At 41.3% G+C, this 23948-nt stretch overlaps 2 protein-coding genes across 2 annotated transcripts in view; both read right to left on the reverse strand.

The window, feature by feature from the left end:
* Positions 1-4405: 4405 nt before the first annotated feature.
* bmf1 (BCL2 modifying factor 1) lies at positions 4406-17316 on the reverse strand. Its single transcript, XM_041061317.1, has 4 exons — positions 17181-17316; positions 14936-15132; positions 14098-14300; positions 4406-9196 (listed from the first exon to the last, which is right to left on the reverse strand). The coding sequence occupies exons 2-4, from the start codon at positions 15105-15107 to the stop codon at positions 9080-9082; spliced, it is 492 nt and encodes a 163-aa protein (XP_040917251.1). The 5' UTR covers positions 15108-15132; positions 17181-17316; the 3' UTR covers positions 4406-9079.
* Positions 17317-18916: 1600 nt separating this feature from the next.
* The window catches only part of dnajc17 (DnaJ (Hsp40) homolog, subfamily C, member 17), a 106410-nt gene continuing 101378 nt past the window's right edge, over positions 18917-23948 (reverse strand). Inside the window, exon 13 of the transcript XR_005896251.1 lies at positions 18917-19016. The gene's annotated coding sequence lies outside the window, so the exon portion shown is untranslated. The remainder of the gene's footprint in view (positions 19017-23948) is intronic.

Genomic DNA, 23948 nt, shown 5'->3' on the forward strand with positions numbered 1-23948 from the left:
TAAAAAACGTCATAGTATAGTAAGGCCTTTTTTTCGGGCAAAAAAAGTCCACATTTTTTTCGGCCTCAAAATGTCATAAAAAACGTCATAGTATAGTAAGGCGTCAAAATCGGCCAAAAAAAGTCAACATTTTTTTTTACCTCAAAATGTCATAAAAAACGTCATAGTATAGTAAGGCCTTTTTTTCGGGCAAAAAAAGTCCACATTTTTTTCGGCCTCAAAATGTCATAAAAAACGTCATAGTATAGTAAGGCGTTTTTTTCGGGCAAAAAAAGTCTAAATTTTTTTCGACCTCAAAATGTCATAAAAAACGTCATAGTATAGTAAGGCGTCAAAATCGGCCAAAAAAAGTCAAAATTTTTTGACCTCAAAATGTCATGAAAAACGTCATAGTATAGTAAGGCGTCAAAATCGGCCAAAAAAAGTCAACATTTTTTTTGACCTCAAAATGTCATAAAAAACGTCATAGTATAGTAAGGCGTCAAAATCGGACAAAAAAAGTCAACATTTTTTTTTACCTCAAAATGTCATAAAAAACGTCATAGTATAGTAAGGCCTTTTTTTCGGGCAAAAAAAGTCGAAATTTTTTTGAACCTCTAAATGTCATAAAAAACGTCATAGTATAGTAAGGCGTCAAAATCGGCAAAAAAAAGTCAACACTTTTTTTGACCTCAAAATGTCATAAAAAACGTCATAGTATAGTAAGGCGTCAAAATCGGCCAAAAAAAGTCAACATTTTTTTTGACCTCAAAATGTCATAAAAAACGTCATAGTATAGTAAGGCGTCAAAATCGGACAAAAAAAGTCAACATTTTTTTTTACCTCAAAATGTCATAAAAAACGTCATAGTATAGTAAGGCCTTTTTTTCGGGCAAAAAAAGTCGAAATTTTTTTGAACCTCTAAATGTCATAAAAAACGTCATAGTATAGTAAGGCGTCAAAATCGGCAAAAAAAAGTCAACACTTTTTTTGACCTCAAAATGTCATAAAAAACGTCATAGTATAGTAAGGCGTCAAAATCGGCCAAAAAAAGTCAACATTTTTTTTTACCTCAAAATGTCATAAAAAACGTCATAGTATAGTAAGGCCTTTTTTTCGGGCAAAAAAAGTCAAAAATTTTTTCGACCTCAAAATGTCATAAAAAACGTCAAAGTACAGTAAGGCATTTTTTCAGCCAAAAAAAGTCAAAAATTTTTTTGACCTCAAAATGTCATAAAAATCGTCATAGTATAGTAAGGCGTAAAAATCGGACAAAAAAAGTCAACACTTTTTTTGACCTCAAAATGTCATAAAAAACGTCATAGTATAGTAAGGCGTCAAAATCGGCCAAAAAAAGTCAAAAATTTTTTCGACCTCAAAATGTCATAAAAAACGTCATAGTATAGTAAGGCCTTTTTTCGGGCAAAAAAAGTCAAACATTTTTTAGACCTCAAAATGTCATAAAAAACGTCATAGTATAGTAAGGCGTCAAAATCGGCCAAAAAAAGTCAAAAAAAAATTTTGACCTCAAAATGTCATAAAAAACGTCATAGTATAGTAAGGCGTTTTTTTGGGGCAAAAAAAGTCAAAATTTTTTTCGACCTCAAAATGTCATAAAAAACGTCATAGTATAGTATGGCGTTTTTTTCGGGCAAAAAAAGTCACAATTTTTTTTGACCTCAAAATGTCATAAAAAACGTCATAGTATAGTATGGGGTTTTTTTCGGGCTAAAAAAGTCAAAAAATTTTTCGACCTCAAAATGTCATAAAAAACGTCATAGTGTAGTAAGGCATTTTTTTCAGGCAAAAAAAGTAAAAATTTTTTTGAACCTCAAAATGTCATAAAAAACGTCATAGTATAGTATGGCGTTTTTTGGGGCAAAAAAAGTCGAAATTTTTTTGAACCTCTAAATGTCATAAAAAACGTCATAGTATAGTAAGGCGTCTTTTTCGGGCTAAAAAAGTCAAACAAATTTTCGACCTCAAAATGTCATAAAAAACGTCATAGTATAGTATGGCGTTTTTTTCAGGCTAAAAAAGTCAAAAAAAATTTCGACCTCAAAATGTTATAAAAAACGTCATAGTGTAGTAAGGCGTTTTTTTCGGGCAAAAAAAGTAAAAATTTTTTTGAACCTCAAAATGTCATAAAAACGTCATAGTATAGTAAGGCGTCAAAATCGGACAAAAAAAGTCAAAAATTTTTTCGACCTCAAAATGTCATAAAAAACGTCAAAGTACAGTAAGGCATTTTTTCAGCCAAAAAAAGTCAAAAATTTTTTTGACCTCAAAATGTCATAAAAATCGTCATAGTATAGTAAGGCGTAAAAATCGGACAAAAAAAGTCAACACTTTTTTTGACCTCAAAATGTCATAAAAAACGTCATAGTATAGTAAGGCGTCAAAATCGGCCAAAAAAAGTCAAAAATTTTTTCGACCTCAAAATGTCATAAAAAACGTCATAGTATAGTAAGGCCTTTTTTCGGGCAAAAAAAGTCAAACATTTTTTAGACCTCAAAATGTCATAAAAAACGTCATAGTATAGTAAGGCGTCAAAATCGGCCAAAAAAAGTCAAAAAAAAATTTCGACCTCAAAATGTCATAAAAAACGTCATAGTATAGTAAGGCGTTTTTTTGGGGCAAAAAAAGTCAAATTTTTTTTCGACCTCAAAATGTCATAAAAAACTTCATAGTATTGTAAGGCGTCTTTTTCGGGCAAAAAAAGTCAAAAAATTTTTTGACCTCAAAATGTCATAAAAAACGTCATAGTATAGTAAGATGTCAAAATCGGCCAAAAAAAGTCAAGCTTTAGTATCCTCAAAATATGCCAAAAAAAAAATCATAATTTTGTAAGACCTCAAAATGTCATAAAAAATGTCATACGGCCGTAAGGCATCAAAATAGGCCCAAAAAAGTCATATTTGCCGTTACGTGTATTCTGTTACTCCCCAACTCTGGCCGAGAGCTGAGGACCATAGGAGCCATGAAGCTGAGGTAAGCATGCAGGGGGACGGGGGACATCCTTGGCAGGCTGCTGTCTTTGGATTACAGTTTAGGATAATTTCTCAAAAAAAGCAGGAGATCCCTTCTGCAGATATGACACTGAGGCCTCCAGTCAAATTATATTTATATGTTTTGACAGTTGTATAAATAGCACTGTTAATTAACTCCTATTAATGCTTGAAATTCCTACACTTAAAACACCTAAGATAGGATTAGGGGGGAGCAGAGGAGCACTAAAGCAGTTGTGTACGCCAAACCAGCTGTGACTGGACTAACCACATCCTCTGACACACTGCCATTGTGTGCATGTGTTTGTTTTGGGGGGGGTGAGAGAGGCGGGGTTGGGGGCACAGAAAAGGGTGTTGTTGTTGCTGCAAGTGGCCAAACAGGTGAGTCAGGTGTCTGTGAAGCGTGAAACTGTACCTGGCATGTGCGACAATAGAAGTGCCACGCGTCAGCCCTTGGGGGAGGAGACTGGAAGTTGTCTAGTCAGAGCAACAAAATCCTGGGTGTGATTGTGAGGTACGCTGTTAGAAAAGTAGATAAACATTTATCTTGGGCTGACGTTAAAATACATCTTTCACACACATAAATACAAACGTTTTAAACACTGTAAGAAGCATTTGTAACATACACAGACAGATAATACACCCTAAACCTTCATGTTTATATTTGTCAGGAGTTATAAATCACTCACACGTCCTGAGGGCATCCAGGCTGCAGTGTAACTAATCTGCAGGCTCAGAAGCATGAGCTTTAACCCTTTAGGAAGTGACAGTAAAGCAGTGCGAGGTAACTCTTCCCCCGTTTGCTCTGTACATGGGCTCATTCAGTTGTCATGCAACACTTGCTTGTATGTATGTATGTGTGTGTGTGTGTGTGGTGTGCAGACAGCAGTTATTAGAGAGTTTTGGAAGCCCCACTGGTCCCACTAAATTAATGACCTAACAGCAGGAGGGATGTGATGGGCAAAGTCTCTGCCAAACGCCTGGCCGGCTTCAAATGCCTGGCTAGCCTCAGACACTTGGCTAATCCATCAGCGGCTTACTTTCACAATAGAGAACTCCTTAAAATAAAAGCTCAGGCTCAAAAGAGTGGGAGCGGAGCAAAGGAGGGAATTAATTCTTCTTCTGTTGCTTTTTTTTTTGTGAAAACAAGCACACTACATAAAGGTTGGCTTGGCAAGAAGAAAAACAGCAACAGAAGTTTTCAGGTGTGAGAGACTGCACTTATTATAAATGTATTTATGTATGTTTATGGTGCAAGACTTTTTTTTTATCCCTTTCCTTTCACAGTTTCCTACATATTTAAGAAAAATCTGAGTTTTATTAAATTGAAGAGCATGGTTGAAAGTATGTGGCCCTGTGAATCCAAATGTGATGCTGTATGTAGTGTTTCGTCTTCCAAACATAAACTTGGGGCTTGACACCTTCAATAAAATTTTATTGAAAAAAAAAAAGTACCAATAAACAAGAAATCCAGAAAAAAAAGATTTGTAGAGCAAAGCTCCGTATGTACAGCATATTGCACTACATAACAAATTGTCTTTACTTCCATATTATATCAACAACCAAAAAATATATATAAACACAAAAAAATGAGTGCACAGTAGAGTCTCGAAAACACACAGTCAATGTTTACAAAAATGCTACATATTTGCTGGGTCTCATTTCTTGGTATACAGAGAGTGTGTGATAATCAAGACTTCGCTGAAACTGAGCAGTTAAAGGCATATTCCAGGGTTTTAGAAATACATTTACACTTTATCTGTTCTGTAAAGAAGGGCAGATATTTCATAGCTATGAGTTAATGAGCCAAATTAACCACAACCATGAAATATTTTGGTTTGCTTGGCTTTGTTTATACACCAGGATGAGATGTGCAAGGAATGTTGCAAGTTCATTTTTTATAAAAAAAAAATGCCCTTGATCTCATGGACTTCAAAAGGATCCTACTTGTATTAAAAATTATTTTACATGCATGAACCGTCCGTATAAAAAAAAGCAGACCCTTTTTTCTTAAGAAAATACATTTTTAAAAAAGTTAAGAAACACCATGAAGAAGAAACGTTATCGTTTAAAAAAAAAAAAAAAATCAAAACCTTCCTCAAAAACTTCAAATTTATATAAAGTGGACTACAAAATTCAAGACACTGCGGTTTCCATAAAATACATGTCCCACTCTCGGGATTCTATACACTCACTTATCATGTGATGAGTGCAGTTTGGGAACCTCATTCTAACAAAATTATAAAGGGCACCATGGTGGCTTGTAACCCTTTTCCAATAAATCAATCAGGCCATCATTTCAGAGCCTACTTGGTCAATGCACAGATATACGGCCAACACACGGCAAGATTAGCCCGAGACAACAATCCAGAGTGTATACTATACATTAACACACGACAGACAAGGGACCCATGGGATCTCCAGATACAAAGTACTTTCCAGTGCATGTTGATTACAACACAATGGTCAAGGTTAAAGAATTGAGCTCATAAACTAACGCCCTGGGACTTCAGAAGATTTTGAAGGCAACCTTTTTATGTGGGTTTTGAAGCGCTTCTAATGACTGTGTGTATCATTAGCAGTGGGTGGGAGGGATGAAGACTCATTAATTATAAGGGAAAGGTCACATTTTGTTGAAAGGTTAAACTGTATTGGAACTGCTGCTTTTCTAAACCACATATTGTGAATCTGACCATGATGACTGGTGAATTGGCTGGTGGAAGATAATGAAAAAGGTCTGAATTGGTTAGGCCCATCCCTGGAAAATCACAACCTTTAAGTGAAATACTCCACCCAAAATCTATTTTTTGAGTATCAAACACCCACCCCTGTAGGCTTGAAAGGTAACTGTAAGAGGTTTGTTGTTTTCTTCACCACGAAAGAGCAGCAGCTGTGGTCACTGTAAATGCATTTGGGTTACAGTGCTTTGCAAAAGTAACGATAGGAATTCAAAGTGACCATAGCTGCTGGTGTTCATGGAGGGCCGAACTACAAACTCGTCACAGCCCCTCTTTTCAACCTAGAAGGGATGAGTAATACTAAAAATGTAGATTTCTGGTTTGTTATCATATGAAGCAATGTCAGGCACAACGCAGGCCAATCTGCTCTGCATGGAGTCAAACAACTGAAGAATATACAAGTCCAAGACCAAAACAAAAAAAAAAAGGAAAATAAGAAGCAATTGCACACACAAGTGTATACAGTAGAAATGGGCAAATATACAAACAATAAATAAGAAGGAAAACAAAATAAATTACTAAGAAAATGAACCGATGAACAATACCCATGTAATGAAGGAGCAGCACAAAGAGGAGGTCAAGAGCCAATGGTGAGACGGGGCACTACAGCGACTGGCTCAGCGTTCAGGATCCGCAGGAAACTATAACCACAACCACATTCAGTGCACCTCACACACCTATTCACTACATGCTCAGTAGTCCCCCCCCCCCCCCGTCACCACCACAGTCAGCAATTCAGCCTCAGACTCCTCAGTCAAACTGTACCTTTACGTGTGTGCTGAGAAATTGTTCAAGAGGAAATTCTAACTGAAACGGAAATAAGAGCTGACGATACCTCGAGAGGTTTCGTCTTAAATAAACAGGTGAAAACGCCGCTCTTCTTCTAACCATGTAACAGATTCTCAAGGTTACCAGTAGCCCACAAAGTCTGTCCCTGAGACATCTTTAAGAAAATGAGAGGAAACCCTAATTATGCAGTGATAAAACTTGACACATTGTAAGGAGCAAGTAATTACAGACCCCTGATACGTACTGCTCCTTGGGTCCAAACATTGGCCTGGGTTCAGCAATGGAGAATATAACAAACAGCATCTTCAACAGTGTCTTTAAACATATTCATATTTCAACAATAATTACAGTCTTTTTCACTTTTGTTTCATTTCAGAGACTGTTTGTCTGCTGAGTCAGTGGTGGTTATACGTGCTAAAAATGTCCCCAAATCTGGATCTGAGCACCAAAGACAATACAAGATCGTCCAACAGAACATCAACTGGTGTAAAACCCCATGAATGTAGCCTGAGAGGAGGACGTTCTGTTTCACAGATGGATTACGGAGTATTGTTTCGTGTTCAGAACACACACTGGGCTGTGACAAACCAAACCAGACTTAGAAACCTTCCAATCGAGGCACGTGGTTCTATTCTAACTCTACCGTAGCCTGAAAACACTGGTACATGAAATTTCCAGAACCCATATCTAATCCAGATTCCAGACTATGTTCAGTCAGGTCTCAAGATTGATTATTTGTCTTGGACGTGTGAATGAGAACGTCTGAAATGTTGTGGCAAGAAAACAAGTCATAACTGAAAACCTTCATACAAGACAGAGGTTAGCTTGGTAACAATCTGAACTCTTGAAGGGTGTAAGTCTAGTGCAAAAACAGTGGATCCACAGCTCCACTTCAAGGGCATGGAGGTCTGAAAAAAAAAATTACATGAAAAAAACACAACTAAAACAAAGGGAAATCTTGTATCGGATAATGAAATTGAAAACAAGGCCAAACTGAAAACCGAGTAACTGGTGGAATTAATATCAAGATCACAACAGCAGACCTGACCAGACAGCTTTGTTGTGTTATTTTTGGAGGGAAAGAACATGTTACTTTGCGATAGCAAACAACATGCTCAACACTAATGTTATAATTTAGTGCACAGTGCTAGACCTTCAAAGGTTTTCCCTATGGATGCAAAAGTCAGCACACCTTAACTTTAATCTAAATATCTATCCAGCGTGCTAATTCTCTGACATCATTTAGCCACCAACAGGTGGTTGTGAGTAATTTGCTTTACATTAACAGGCACAGTAACAAACACCCTTGAAAAATCAGGACATCAAAGAGAATGTGTTGTCTGATTAGTACAGGAATAAATTGGCAGTGTAAAACAACACTATGACAGTCCACACTGGTAAATTCTCAAGAAAAATGTTTTAATTTAAATGATTTGTTCAAATAACTGTGAGAAACCTCAAAGTTTTTAACAATATGTTGATTTTACAGCTATTTCATTGGGTCATCAGTTTACTTTTAATTATTTGCTATTGGGTTGTTTGTTACTGCCCAAAAAGTCATATAAATTAATTTAACACCTATAAATCACAGCCAACCACAATTTTTGTACTTCTTTTTTTTGTATTTGTTTACAGTGAAACATTAATCCTGTTTCCGAATATTGAAAACTGCATCAACCAGTTCTTGCTTTGAGTCTGAAGTGAAAGTTGTTGTACACACAGGTTTTCTGGCAGTCACCGGGCTTGTTTGGCCGGTGAGTGATGTTCAGTACTACACTCCTCCCTGAAAACTTCCTGAGCCGTCAACAAAAGAAAAAAAAATTCTGTTGGGCTCGTGACTGAAGAAAGGTTTGCCTCAAACTCACCTGTGCAGATTAAAAGCTATTTAGATTACAGTTCCTGGTGTGCCGACTTTTTCCTGTGCAGAAAATTTCCTTTGTTCCCAAAATTTTGAACGATACCGAGGGATCGTGTTCAAACTTAATACCACACCGAAGAAAATGGAGGAGAAAGAAAGCACAAAGAAAAATAAGGAAAGACAAATGTTCCATTGAGGTGAGGTGCAAAATGCTTTGTTCTGAGAAGTTGCCTCTTTGGAAAATTAGTAAATCAACTTGACTGGTCACCTGGGAAACTTCAGAAAAGAAAACCTCACACCACATTTCCTGACCATCTCATCTTGTCTGTCAAAATTGCTCAATACTCATTCTGGCAGAAGACACTGAATAAGGCATTCCCAGGGTCTGTGGAGGTCATTAAAGATGGATACATGTTGAAGTGCAAAAAATTTAACAAGAACAATGTACTGTACAAAACTACTACACCACACATATACGAAAATATGAACATTGTCCTGTAGAGGAATCTCGGAGCATCATGGCATCTTCTTGGAAAGAAAAAACACACGACCTTTTATAAAAGTTGGTTGTCTCCGTCCCGCGGTGACCTTTTGTCTCCTTTCTATTTCCCTCCAAAAAAAACAGACCCGTGTTAGATTTGACAGTGCCATTAGGAGTCCAGTTCCTCATAGAGATGAAGAAAAGGGACGTGAGGGGAAGACCCCCCTCACCTCCGTCCTGCTCCACCTCCTCCAGCGACAAGCCCCCTGTCAAACAGAAGGCTGAGCAGAGCTGCGGCCAGGCGCCACCACAGCGGCCCCTGGTTCCTTTGGTTTCGATGATACTGAAACAACAAATAAAGACGAAACCCGTGTCAGTTAGTGCACTCTAGTGAAACTCAATCACAAAATACGGAGCTGGAAATAGTCATTAGTTTGAGTTTTCAGTGTGAGCTTTAGTATGTGTTGGCTGTGATGTGCGCTGATTGACAGTGAGCGTGGTGAAAAGGGTCAGCTGAGAAGAGGGTAAGACAAAACCAGACACCGAAGCGGCGCTGATATTTTCACAACAGTCTGATTCTGTCCCCAACAATACTTATTAGACAGGCCTCCCTTTGTGATCCCTACGCAATCCGGGCTTCCCAACAGACATTCCAAGCCATAAACACATTCATCATACGGTCATAGATTTTTATTTTTTTTTATCTTTCTGGCGGAGACCAGAGGAGACTCTCTCAGGTTTGCGAGCCAATTGGATTGTGTGCGATTAGGGGGATAATGCTATCTCTGCCATTGAGAAGCTGAGATAAGATAATTGCACCAAATGGGATTAGGGGGCTCTTGATGAGGGGCAGGGAGCCTCTGGAAAACACTGCAGGTACAGCAGTCCAACAGCTCATCTGCAGACGAAAGGCAGACTCCACCACGCCTGATAAAACTGTTTCTATTCTCAGAACATAGAGGTTGTAAAGCAACACTTGACATTAGTTTTTCATGACAATGCACCAAAGTGTACTATGCTCTCTTGGCAATATTTTGCTATTGTTTATGAAAGCCACAGTATCTAAAGGCAGAGATTAGATACGCCATATTTACATGATTGTTAAGGTGGTGTCCAGGCACTGACCTAGTTACCAGCCAGGGAACTGCCATTGTGATAAGACTCTGGGTGTCTATACTCTTATCAATTTGCGGTGAACATTGCAGGGTGTTGCATAAGCTTTGCCAGGTTCCAACCAGTGTGTGTACTTACTACTCGCTTACTCTTCCTCGCTGTTTGTTCAAAAAAAAAAAAAAAAAAATGAAGATGTAAAGAAGAAAATCACTGCTGGGAATCTTGATAAAACCAGTCCTCTGCTGTCTGACATACTAAGCTCTTGCCCGGGGATATTTTGATAAGGGCATTAGAATAGTATAACGTCTGCTTCATATAAACATAGGCAATGTTTATGTGCAGCACAGAGTGGATGAGCTCACTGTGATACGTCTGAGGCACTGTTGGCAGCCAGCATGGCTCCACTTGGCATTCCTTAATTCTTTTAAATTCAAAACTAAATTACATGAGATGCTACAGTCAGTTACAACTCTGGGATCAAAGCAGAGGAAGGCAGAATGACTGCATATGTGCAATTACATGTATACTGTATGTCAATATACATAATATTTAATGATGCTTAGAGTTTCAACATTAGACAGTAAAAGCTGCATGAGTAAAACGAGCCAGCTGAGGGATTTATCACGCTACCAAGCTTGTGTGTTTACTACAAGCTACACGAGAAGCAATTAATCTTTATAAACAGAAACAGAATGTTCCTGTGACGCTGACCTCTTGCCCTCCGCTCTATTAAGCAGGGAGAGCCATTGAGAGAAACAGAGAAAAAGAGAGCGACTGACAAAAAGAGGTGTGCACAGGCCTGTCGCAACTTAGTCATGAGTCACGCCACCAACTGTCAAAATGAGACCAAGGCTCTATATTTAGCCAGCGATAGAGCGGCAGAGTCTAGCCAGATGCTCGGTGTCATCACTCTGACACTAGCCTGATCACTGCTTTATCAGTGTCCCATGCAGGCTGTCTGTCAAGCCAGCTGCTCAGAAGCCCTGCCTTATCTCTTGAGCAAACACACCAACCTCGATAGCAAGAAACTGTGGATTAGTCACATCAGGGAGCAGACAAGGAGTCGAGGAAAAAAACAAACAAAGAGCAGAGGTATTAGATGATAGAGAGCACCACCACCACCATCAACAACAAAAAAAATCATCACAAGACAATGAATGAAAAGTAAATATCCAAAGCCAGCCTCATGTGTTTTTATTTCCAGTGCAGCTCCAGTCCCCCACCCCTACAAGTGCTGAAAGGAAAGAGTGCCGTGCCCTCACTGGAACAGTGAAAGAGATAAAGCCACAAACACTGCGTGTGTGCAGACACACACACACACACTCAGACCCAAACACACACACACTCAGACTCAAGCACACACACACACACACACACACACACAGGCGATATTCAACCCTGCTTTCAACACCTCCTATCGAAAGCACCAGGAGTCGTCTCTTTTAAAAAAAACATGGGGATGAAACCTAACTCTGCTCTTTGCCCTGCGCAGGCTGAAGCAGTCTTCCTGCCATTGTGACGGTCATTATTACCGTGTCTCAAATGGCGGGCCGGCTAATGTCAGCCATCCTCCGGGGACCTCAGAGTCCCCTCCAGCCCTCTCTGACTGAGAAGCAATTTATCTGTCAGCATCCACCAGTGCTCCTTCGCTACCTAATCCCTCCTTTCGCCAGGGGCCACGGGCTCCCACGGAGAACACTCACAGCCACGCTGCTCCCAAATCCATCAATAAGATGGCAGTCAAAGGCACTTGGATTGCTCAGGGACAAGTGTCTGCACTGAATAACTGCAATCACCCACTGACAAGAGCAGACAGGAATGAGAACCGATGAACAGTAACACTATTATCAGCGAGAGTTTTTGTACTGACTGTCAGACCGTGTGATAGCGAGAAGTGAGAGACAGCAAAAAGCAGAAAAACAAGTATGGGTGTATTCATGCATGATCATGTACACATGCACGCACGCACAACACAATTAATTGCACAACCAGAGCCAGAAATAGCTATTACAGAGGAATCACAGTGGGACCACGCGTCCCGAAACGCACATCAGTGTTCGGGTTGTAAAAACATCCCCCTGCAGCAGCCGGCCACACAGGAACCCAACACAAACACACAGATACACACACTGGCAGAAATGTTGTTATGCTTCACTTGAATGACAGGTGTCAACAGTTGTCGTAATGCAAGTTAGCAGTACAAATTCCCTTCACTCTTCATAATGTAGGCAAAAATATTATTCTCTTTATCAGTCACACAGTATCACAACACGTATCTCTTCAGGATGTGACTTGTCAGGGCCGTTTTCACTCTGACTGTCCTCGCCAGTGTTTACTCAACCAGCTAAAAGAGCCCAAGCCACTTCCTCATCCCCTGACCCAGGCCTGCCTCCGTTGTGCGTCAGTAGATCCCAGCTGCGCACACACTTTACAGAAACCCTCCTGTCTGACCATCTGGTTGTCTGTGTGCGTCTGCCAGTGTCACAATACCTGAGTCATGCTGAGCTGCCAGGGTATAAATAACTTCACTTTGATAAGCACATGAGAAAATCAGAAACTGTCTAACACTCCAGGGCATGGAGTAAATGAAAAGAATTATATTATACGCCGGGCAGGGAGGCTCCCATTTCCCAAAAGGGAGGTTTTAAGAAAACTGAAGATGGTTGTTACTTGATCATTTGAGGTTCATTTCCAAACCTCCTTCCCTCATGTACATGCTTATACCATCATTATGGATATCACCCCTCCCCTGCGTATGGCTGCGTGACCTCTTATTTGGGTGTCTCCTGTGGCCGCTCCTTGCCGAGGGAAGGGGCTGACTGGAGACTCCCTGGAACCACAGCTGCTTCCCTCAGGGCTCACACGCTGAGCTTCGGGTTACAACACGTTTACCTTCTCCCGCCACTTCTGCTTTCTCCTGGACGCACCAGCATATGTGGATGCGTGCGTTTGCATGCATGTGTGAATAAACGTGTGCGTGTTCGACTGTTAACCACTTGTGCAACCAGATATTCGTATTCTGCAGAAAACCTCCCAAGGGTCTGTGTATATTTTTGATGGTTCAGCGAATGAACTAACAGCGTGTCACGGTACTACAACACGCCCACACAGAAGCGACATTATGTGGCACATCAACTCAGTGGACGGTGTCACCCTGACCACGGAGCTGGTGTTTTGTTTGAGGCCAGGCATCCTCCATGCCACTTGCCTCCACAGCACACTGAGGAAACAGGGGAAAAGAGACAGAGAGAGAGAAATAAACAGGAAGAGGAGGCAGGGGGAGGGCCTGGGGGTTGGTTGAGGTGGGGGAAGGGCTGTCCTGGTTCAGCAATGTCTTTGGCTTTAGGGAAGAGAAGGGGGGGCGCGGGGGGTGGACGCTGGGCTTAAGTTCTGCATGTGCTCAGCCTCTCCAAAACAAATATGGAACAAACACAATAAAAGAGAGCAAACTTTTGACCCGACTTCAAGCTTTGACAGCTTGACATGAGATCCAAAAGTGTGTAGATGGTGTTGCTAATATGTGACTGCAGTTTTTTTTTCTGCTCTGACATTATAAAAGCCCTGTTAACCTCACACACAAAAAGATACACACCCACACACACACACACTGCCCTAGAATGACAGCAACATAACATTGTTTTAAATAAGTTTCAGTTTACCACTGAGACCCAGCAGCCTCTGGCCCACAACAAACTAATCACACGCAGCTCCTGGACAGGTTAACCAAGGGGGAACTCTGGCTGTCAGTATATTATTATAATGGCTGTTTGATTTGTAAAACAGTGTATTCCCCTAATCATGCTGGATTTTATTTTGCCAGCTCAGCTTGAGTGTGCTAGGGTCTATCTAAATAACAGGAAAGAGATTTGTTTGCCTGGTGGCAGTTACAGGCAGCAATCTATTAGTCAAATGTGTCAGGGGAATATATTCCTATGTCAACTGTCAGAGGAATATTTATAACACCACCTACATCAGGACTGTCTGCTCGCTTAGTGGAGGTCACTAAAGGGAGACTCTGTTACTGCTTGGGGTATTATTGGAAAGTTGCATTTATTTACTGCTATCATACTAGAAGCCAAGGTGTCTGTCTTGAGTTTGTACAATCAGACGGGTGCATCTTTTCCTCCTCACCAGTTGTAGGTGTTCCCGGTGAAACTGGTCTCCTATCAGCTGGAGTTTCTGGCCAATGCAGGCCTCCACACTGCGCGCTACAGGCTGCCGCCGGGGTAGCTGCTCCATCCCGTTTTGTTCCTCTTCGCTTTCTTGCTGCCTCGCTTCCTGATCCCCAACAAGCTCAAAGTGTGCAGGGAAGTGCAATCGAAAACCTGCGTTGCCTGTGGAGTGTCAAGGCTGATACTTGTTATTTTGTAAACAACAACAACACCTGACAGGCTTTTCTTTACTGTGATTACTGATGACAGAACAGATACAAAGAGCCAAGCACAGCTGAAAGAACCTTTGACCAGTCAGACTCCTTGGCTCTAACCACAACTTTCCCAGCACTTTTATTTCATTTTAATCAAACACTATGAGTCATTTAAGAGTTTCACAAGTCATTCATACACAACAATCTTGCATGACACAGATTTGAGGTCAGTCAGTTGTTGTGGAGCTACTGTGGAATGATTACTTGTCTATGGCGCCAATGTCACTGTGCTGTCACTTATTATCAGCTCTCTGTACAGTTGCTGCTTATGCAGGTGAGCACTTCTGTCACGTCCTTTCAGTCACAATGCCAGTCTGGCGCCTTTTGAATAGCAAAGCAGCTGGGTACACTCCATACAGACCATAAAAGCCACTGTGATCCCGACTATCAGGCGCCAGAGGTGAGATCAGTACAGCAACATTATTACCCATTTCTCACAGTAAAAGTCTCACATAATAGTTTCGCTTCAGTTTTATAACACTGGTTTATCACAACGCAAAGTTCCTTTTTCTCTTTTGAAATCTGGTATGTCATAAGCCTCACCGTAGAAGAGTGGTCTGGGCTCCTCTGCGACTCCACAGGGCAGCATGCCGTTGTTCAGTGCCAGAGCAGGGCCAGGTGTCTGTGTGCCCCGGTCTTCGCACTTTATCTCCCTGAATGTGGTGCGCCAGAAGTGGGGGTCTGGCTCAAACACATCATCCTCCTCATCGTCCATACGGGGTCGCTGTGAGATGAGCAACCTTAAAAGTAAAATGACAGTGAAAAGAAGGGTTATTACAACAGCTGAATACAGAACATCTGCCTTCCAGTCAGTACATAAATCAAAGGCATCCAAACTTTCTTCACTAATGATGGTAACCTTGGACAAGTCCACATTAGGCCTGATGAGATGATCTCAGACACATTCATTATTCCACCATTGCTCCAAAGCATTCATTATCATTATAGGCAACCTGTCTGGTTTATAATGAGTGCCCTCAAATCAATAAAACCACAGTGGACAAGTTGGGGAAGAGAAAATGAGCAAATGATCTGCCTTCATTTGTGGAAAAGAACTCAGTGCTTATTTAGACAAATGGCTCTGTTCATCTCAGCGATGAAACCACACAATTCACTGTGGTTAGGAGACTCAGTTGATCCACATTTACATAAATGCGAGTTTGGCTGAGTAGGTTGAACGAGAGGTGGATTCTCCTGTCTGTGCTAAGCAGCCATGTGAACAGGAGCCTGGCTTCTTAACTAACTCTCCCAGAAACACCAACTTATATCGGGTATCAGTATCAGTGCTCAGTACAAATTTAAATATGTGAAATGCAAACAGTATGTAAACTTAATAGCAAGAATAATAAAACTGCCTCATTTGTGATTCATTAAAGCAGTTCTACCACAGTGTGGCAAGAATCCCAAGGAGCACTTGGGGATCTTACCACTGTAAATGATGCACTCCACTCAACCCTGAATCATATAGTGGGTCAAAGAGTTATCAAAATATGGGTGAAATTCAAGTTGCCTCACCAGCGAAACCCCCAAGTCACCATTGAGTTGTAATACAGGGTTAGACTACTACCACACTTCCAAATTAGGGTCCACAGCAAAAGCGTAATGACAGTCTTTGAGGAAAATCCTAAGCCACTCTCCCTACCCTGGTCTGTCAGCTTGCCAGCTCCCTGAGAAGGAGTTTTCATTTCTTCACCCAACATAAGCAGATCGGCCTGTCTCTAGCATGCCCAGACCTCACGATATACTGTGTGCGTTCACAATAAACCCTGTGTGTAAAACCACTTAATGCTTTGTTTTGACAAACACAGAGTAAGAACATGGAAGGCTCAGAAAAAAAAGAAGCCAGGGCTCAACTTCTATATATCCAGGGCAGCTTTCTGTGCTACAGGCTTTGAGCTGGGTGTTTGTGTCAGACGGTGGCTCCCCCTGCTGCAAACAAGCTAACCCTAACAAAAGGGAAGGAGGGAGAGGTGGGGCCGTGGCAGCCGCGGCGGCATCGAGGCAGCTCTGTTATTGACACAGTTTCTATCCAACGGCATCAAGAGCCTCACATCACACCATTTCCACTTTATCTAACATTACGCACACCGAGGCCTAAAACGACTCATGACCTCCTCGAGCACAAAGCAGTTACAGAATCTCGCGACAACTTTTCGTCCAAAAGTCTCATTAATAATCCAGAGGCTGGTCACGTCTTCAAGAAAAACACTGCACCGAAATTTTGTCAGGAAGGATTTAAAAACCACATGCGAAAATACGTGTTAAGAGATATAACATAAAGTAAATAAAAACAGTTGTAAAGGAAATGTCTTCAGCGCATGTCTTAAATATGTCATTAAGTATTTTTCACCTACTAAACTATTTTAATCTGTGGGGGGAAATGGTTGTCACCACATTTCTATAAAGACTGGAACACGACAGAGGCACATTTGCCGTAAACAAAACAGTCCAGCAGTCTGAAGTCCATTCACCGACTGAGCTCTGTATACCGGGAAAGCCGGTATAATTCAAATCTCTGCTGCACGGATGACAGGCTGAGTTAAACTAAACATCGCTACAAGATATGCTGCTTTATCGTTTCGGTGCAGCAGTGCACACAACAAATATCTAAACAAATGTGTTGCAACTGTTTCACCAACAACACCGCTGTTGATGTTGTTGTTGTTCCTTCCCAAGGACGCGGATGTGTCTTAAAGTTAAGGCTCGTGCCGACTAGCTTACGTAAAGTGTACGCGGAATAAGGTCCTTTAAATCTGTTTTTTGTTTGTTTTTCTTTTCAAGAACTTACCACAGAGATGGGCTTCGTTGTTATGGTTATTCGCTCAGAAAAGGAAGAAAAACAACACACACACACACACGACACCGAGTTCAATATCCTGCTAAGTCAAGCGAGTTTAGTCCGTATCACCTCCACGGCTACTTCCATACTGTGAGGGAAAACGGCAGAAAGCCGATTTCTTTTCGCCGACGTCAGCTCCAAACTGACTCCGCCGCCGGGGCGTGCGAAAAGTTAGTAAATAGCGTTCCTTAAAGCAGCGAGCGTTTCTGTCGGCATAACTGAACTGCGCCTCAGCGCGGACGGCGCGCGTCCCTTTAAGAAGGAGGTACGCTCAGTCTCTGCGGCCAATCAACGGGTTTGTTTTTATCCCGCCTTCTCAATCGCGTATTCAGACACGTGGACGGGAAATTCCCCGTAGCACGAGACAGCTTTCACGCTACTACTGTGCTGGTCTGGTCAGAAAGTAAACTGCTGTCACCGGGGAGTTTCACTATGAAAATATAAAGGAACAGGCCATATACACATACAAACATCCGCCATATTGTAAAGGCCTTTAAGAGTTATGAGTTTGCAGAATCATAGTTTATTAATGAAAACTTTTTTGTTACTGGCTACAGTTGCCTTATGATAATATACTACATGTATAAGTATCCTGTATTTTTCTCTACGGTACTATGTCACCTCATATCCCTCTATTACACACTTGTGGCCCAAGCTATACAGTAATACAGTGACTTACTGTGGCACTATGACTTATATACTGAGGATTTGCCCATGTATATTTCATTGTATTTTCCACATCTAATTGTCAATAATTTAAAATGTTATACTTTTTTGCACAACTCTATGTTCTACTTCAATCAACAAACTGTTCATTGAAAAACAGTTATGACATCTTATTCTTTGTAGGTGGAAATGACCTAGATCCCTCTGGAAGTGGCCTAGATCTTCATCAATCTAATTAGGCACCTGTAGCAGAGAACACGTGTGTGTAGGTTGTTTGTGTCACAAAAACAAACTGGTTTTTGACACCATAAGTTTGGTCTTAAAACAATCATCATGACAGGTTTAATGTCAAACCATCACAGAAAAAGGGCAAGTGATTATTACTCTGGAGACTGTTTTATGAGGAAACTGCAACATTTGCATATATATTAAGTGATCTTACATCTAGAAACAGGGCAAAACTCCATCAGAAGAGGTCTGGCAGTCCTACTGAATGTTGGAAGCACACAAATATCACAAATAGATTGTATGGGCACTGCAGTAGATGCATATAATAATCAAGATCTAGATCTAGATCAATCAAGATCATATCTACAGTAGACAGTGTCCATAAAAATAAAAAGCCACAAATATTTGTCAGCTAAGTGTCAGGCCTACATACCTTTATTTTCTCCAGGTTACTTATAATAAGCACATAGATTGACAGTTAATCATGTTCATGTTGGTTTGATTCTAGCGGGCCTGTTGTTATGAAAGGCAGGGCAGGTGCTGGAGACCTGCCCCCTCCCCTCAGGACTATCACTGATCAATAAAAAACCCTCAGACAGCTAGAGCTGAGGCAAACCTTCTGCATTCTCTCACAGAGCATTACCCTGCCCCCAACTCCTCTGGCTGTCTCCCTGTCCTTCAGCTGTGATCATGTCCCACCACTGAGCTGTGTGAGAAGTCACGGATCTCTGCTCCCTCTGTCCTGCCTGAATTGGTTAAACTTCTTAGGTTTGGACTTTGTCCCACCTGCAGCCCATCCAACGAGGTGGGGATGCACTCGGGAAGGAGGGGGATTGGTTTCTTCACTCACTGTTATATTGGAAACTTGATCACTTCTTGCATGAGTGAGCACTGTAAACAACAAAAGGAGCAAAGATGTGTGAGTATTAGTTGCAGCTTCCTTTTCTCCAGCCTCCAACATTGTCAGTGACATGTGTTTGCACTGTGGAAGCAAGTGTTCATAAACAAGTTCCCACAGACGTTTGAGAACCCTGGGAGAAAGAAGGCAGGCATCAGTTTATGTTACATCAGAAAACTGTTTCTGAACAGCAATGCATGCACGCCCACACACAATTGCAAAAGTGCCCGTGCACATGCCCGTGCACACAGGCATGCACAAATACACATGGCTGCACAATCACATGCCCTACTTCCTCTGTAACCTCAAAAGCCCATTCTCCCTCTTGATATCTCATTCTCTATATGAATGTGCACACAAATTTATTACAAACACACAGCACACACACACGCACACTGTCTCCCACCAAAACATTCTCAGTGCATGAATCCTGCCTGGAAACTGGACATGCTCCATGGCAACCGCATCCTGACTGCGAGCCAGTTACACGAGACATGAGCGGCACACTGACCCAATGGCAGAGACCATATTGGAGCAGAGGCCTGATAACAAAAGGGATCTTGATTCCTTGCCCTCCCTGGCACTCCTCATGTCAACATCAGCAAAGTCTGATCAGGACCAAAGATATAAAGCATGTGAAGCTGTCAAGCATATGAAGTTATGCAGACACACACACTCATGCATCCATGTAGGCATCTGTGTAAACCTCCTCTGGGAATAGCCTTAGGTTTGTTTATCATGTCATCAAAGTCACCTGATGTATTTTTTTTTTTTTTAAGTCAAATGACCCAAGAAATGTATGCAATAACTAACATTTGCCTCTACTCTCATGTATATTGTATATACTAGCACCACTCAGATGAGGACACACACTCTCCCTACAAACTGATTTGTATCTGTTTACACAACAGTCAATAAATAACAGTCAAATTAAGAGACAACAGTTGGGAAAAGGGTGACCATTTTTTTTACAACCCCTCACGGGTCCTCTCAGGTGATAACGGATTGAATAATGCAGAAGGTGCGGAGAGGTGGAGTGGGGTAATTTTGTGCTTGAACCCAATCTCTTTTAGAAATTGTGAAGGTGAGGCTATTTATGAAGCCATGACACCCGATCTGACCGCCGTAACAGAGAGCACTGACACAAACGGCCACCTTTGTAAGGGCTGTCTGGTAATCATACATCCCTGTCTGCCTGCAGACTGCTGACCAAACCTCACACTCTGAAAGTGACTCAGACACAAAGGCCTTTGTTGCTGTGGGAGATCGTCCCAAATGTAAAAAAAACAAAAAACAAAAACAAAAAACAAACACTCTGAAAAGAAATAGGGAAATGAGCCAAACTAGCCAAATGTGTTTCCTCTATGATATTTGCTTTAAAAATTCAACGTGTTTTAGGTTCAGTGAATGCGTCATCACATGAGTGTGACTTACTGTAAGGAATATCTTTTCTTTGTGTTTCCAGTCGTCTGGATGATGACTGAAGACACCATCACTCTGAAATTTCCAGTGAAACATAAGGATGATGAGATTCTATATTTTTATTTCTCTCAAAAAACTCCCTTGAAAAGACTAATACCGACCATGAACTGATCCAATAAACAAGTATCATCTGTGCAAACCATATTACTACACAGGGCGATACGTTCCTTCATCACAATGAATGCTGATATAGTTGCTGATATAGCTGATGTAGTTTATTTTGAGTCAATCCCACACACAATCCTCCGAAATAGTTAGTAGTGCATATACATATATAGTATACAGGTATATTTGTGAATAAAACTGATAAAAATAAATAAATTTAAAAAATGTCTTGGGGCTGAGTACCACTGACGAGATAGGGAAGCTGTAAAGTACTGAGGGATGGAATAACATATTGTTGGGTTTGGTCTTTTCATGAAATAGATTTTTTTTACGCTAGAAGAAAAATGCTGGCAACATAGAACACTGGCAGCCTTCTCCTTTAATGCAGCTGTTTGGTTAATCCTGCAAATTCTTTTTTTTTTTGGCATTAAATATGGGCATGACTAAGATAATGAATTGTGTCTTACATAAGCCCTGTTAGGAAATAATTTGTTCTTGTTTTAATGACTGTTAAACCTTGGAAGCCATGTCAGCTGACTCTGGTGATGCCTGTATGGTGCTAACTACAGAACTACGGTCATGTTAGTGCATGTTTATATCATTCTTCTCTGTGGGACAAGAGGAAGAGTGGGAACTGAAACTACTGTGGCATGTAACCGCTTTGCATACACTGACCCTTTGCTGAACCAACTACCATTTGATCTTCACTGCAGGCAACTGCTGCCCTCACGTTCCACAGCCCTGCACAATCCATCACAGTTTATATCATAGCCGAGACACACTGAAGTCCAGCACTTCACAGGCTGCAGGTGATGTTTTCATGTCAAGTGAGAAGAATCAATTGAAATGCAGAGGCCTGTCTTCAAATTTCTCTCAATAATTTTGCCCGTCGGCTACTCGAAGGCAGGAGTTGTTTCCAAGACTCTGGGCTTTCACTTAATGAGACTGACTGGTGTGTCAAGCTGTTCTGCTCACTCTTTGGAGTTCTGCTCACTCTTGGCAGCAACACTCATGCACAAACACGCACACAGTAGATAAGATTGGATAACTGTGTGGGAGAGCTGACCAGTTATCCAGCCTACACAAAGCCACCCTGTTTAATCTGCTCCACACATTAAAGCTACGGCACCTCAAAGCAGGCATGTCCTAACAGCTGTGGACATGACACGGTCTCTCCCTCTGAAGTGATGCAGCACAGCGGTGTCCTCAGCCACGCAGCAGAGAAGCCGAGGATGAAGACTTTGGAGACCACTCACCATGAATGAGTCAATCTCACACCAGGGTTATGACAATCCAAAGAGCCCTCACAACCCAACACAGCACAAAGGGCTTTTCTCCACCATTAAAGGCGTCACACTGGTCCTTCAGCGCTTTGAAATGCTGATATTGTTTTCTACGGGATTTTCGTCATGCTTTCAACATGAAATCCCCAGAGGTAATAAGAAGAAGAGATCAAATAAAAGTAACAAATGGCTTAATATTTAATCACTGTTGATCATTAAACTATTTAAATAAAGCTGATCATAATCAGCGCTCTGGATTTTTAAAGAGTACAGAACCACCACAGCTGCATCAGGATTTATTTATTTGTGACTTAATTAACTGTGGATGGCTCAAAGGTGGCCTGCTGCTGCTGTGTGGAGGTCCAGCATGGAGGCCTGCAAGCAGTGTGTGGAAAAAGCACCATTAATGGCATCTATCATCAGCTACTAATTATGCTGCCTGTGGGCCCGACTGGATTCGGTTTCAGCTTTGGGATCCTGCCACCAAACACTTACCATTCATATTTAATCACACGTCATTATCCACCAACAATGAAGGAAGGAGACAGAGACCTTACCTGAAATGCCAGACAGACACGGTCAACATACAGACAGAACAGAAAATCTCACACACAAACCGTTACCTGCAAAGACAAATAGAGGCAACACATGAGTAGCCCCACACCCCCACCTCACCCCCACCCCCACCATCAGTGGACGGTTGGAAAGAAGTCTCTGCTCTTGAAGTGACTCAACCTCTTTGATGAGAGGTAGCGCCCCAATTCTGTGCTTTCTCAGCAAGTTAGTCCTTTCATGTGAGATCCTTTTCTTTTCAGCGTTTTCTGGTTCAAAGAGCAGCAAAAGCAAACAGAGGCTAATCCTTTATCCTCACAACAACTGCTGGTTTGTCGCTGGGTTATCAGCTTAGAGTCATCATGATGTCACACTCTTCAGGTGTGAGTAGTCTGATGTTGGACATCAAATATGACTTTGGTCTGCTCAAGCCACCTGCCCTTGTTATTGTCATGCATGTGAAACAGAATAGTGACCCACACACTGTTTCATGATAAGTAATCAGTGTCAAGTTGTTATTCTGATTTGGCTGCATATGTGTGTGTGTGTTCACTTGCTTTTCATGTGTCCTGACTTTCTTTGCATTTGCATGAGGTAAGGATGTGCAAGTTAACAGCCAACTGGAGAGTTACCGTATCTGATGTGCTTCAGCAAGTCCTTTCAAGAGCCGGTCTGTGCAATTTGTACTTAACACTGGTGCGGATAATTATCCAGCACTTGTTCGTCCAGATCTAGGACGCTAGCCAGCTGAAACTGGAGATGCTCCTGAAAGATGCAGGAGCTATTAAACAAAAAACACTGCAATATCCTCTTTCATCAAGCTGTGAATCGACATATAAATCTAAGTCCGTCGTGACTGATTTTGCCCTTTATGATTTTATGAATCTGGGAGTAAAAACTGAGCTGTCACATAGTAATTATCACAAACCCACACAAACACTGGCCTAATTGACTCAACACTGAAACTGTAAATACTCCCTGTCATTCACAGTCTTGGTCATTAGCCCTCCAGTTATTTGAAGAGATGTATAATTTGTGTTTAGTGCTAGCAAAAATATAGAGAGTAGCATTATTTTTGTACAGTATTTTTTGTTTAGTTTTTTTTTTTTTAATGACATCTTGGTCTTTTAGATGTTAATTAAATGTCGTCACGTAATATTTCCCTCTGGTCATGTTGCATGATACATTGGTAATGAACAGGACCCAGTGTCCACAGCTTTATGCTGTCTTGAGAGTTCTTCATACTTGGTTCCGAGCCTAGATGTGGTTGTAGAAGTGTAAACAAAACATTTAGGAGTCATTTGACCCCATGTGGGGACAAGTAATCAGTGTGTGACCTCAGACACTGCCGTCTCTCATTTCTCATCACAGACAGGCAGCCAAGAGAGAAAGTCATCAACAGGCACGTACACTCACCCTTCAAAATCCCTAAAGCATGCTCAAAGAAATGTATACACATATACATAGACTCACATACATAGGTACAGTAATAAAACAGTGCTA

The sequence above is a fragment of the Toxotes jaculatrix genome, chromosome 17 (assembly GCF_017976425.1).
Source record: "Toxotes jaculatrix isolate fToxJac2 chromosome 17, fToxJac2.pri, whole genome shotgun sequence".
NCBI lineage: Eukaryota > Metazoa > Chordata > Actinopteri > Toxotidae > Toxotes > Toxotes jaculatrix.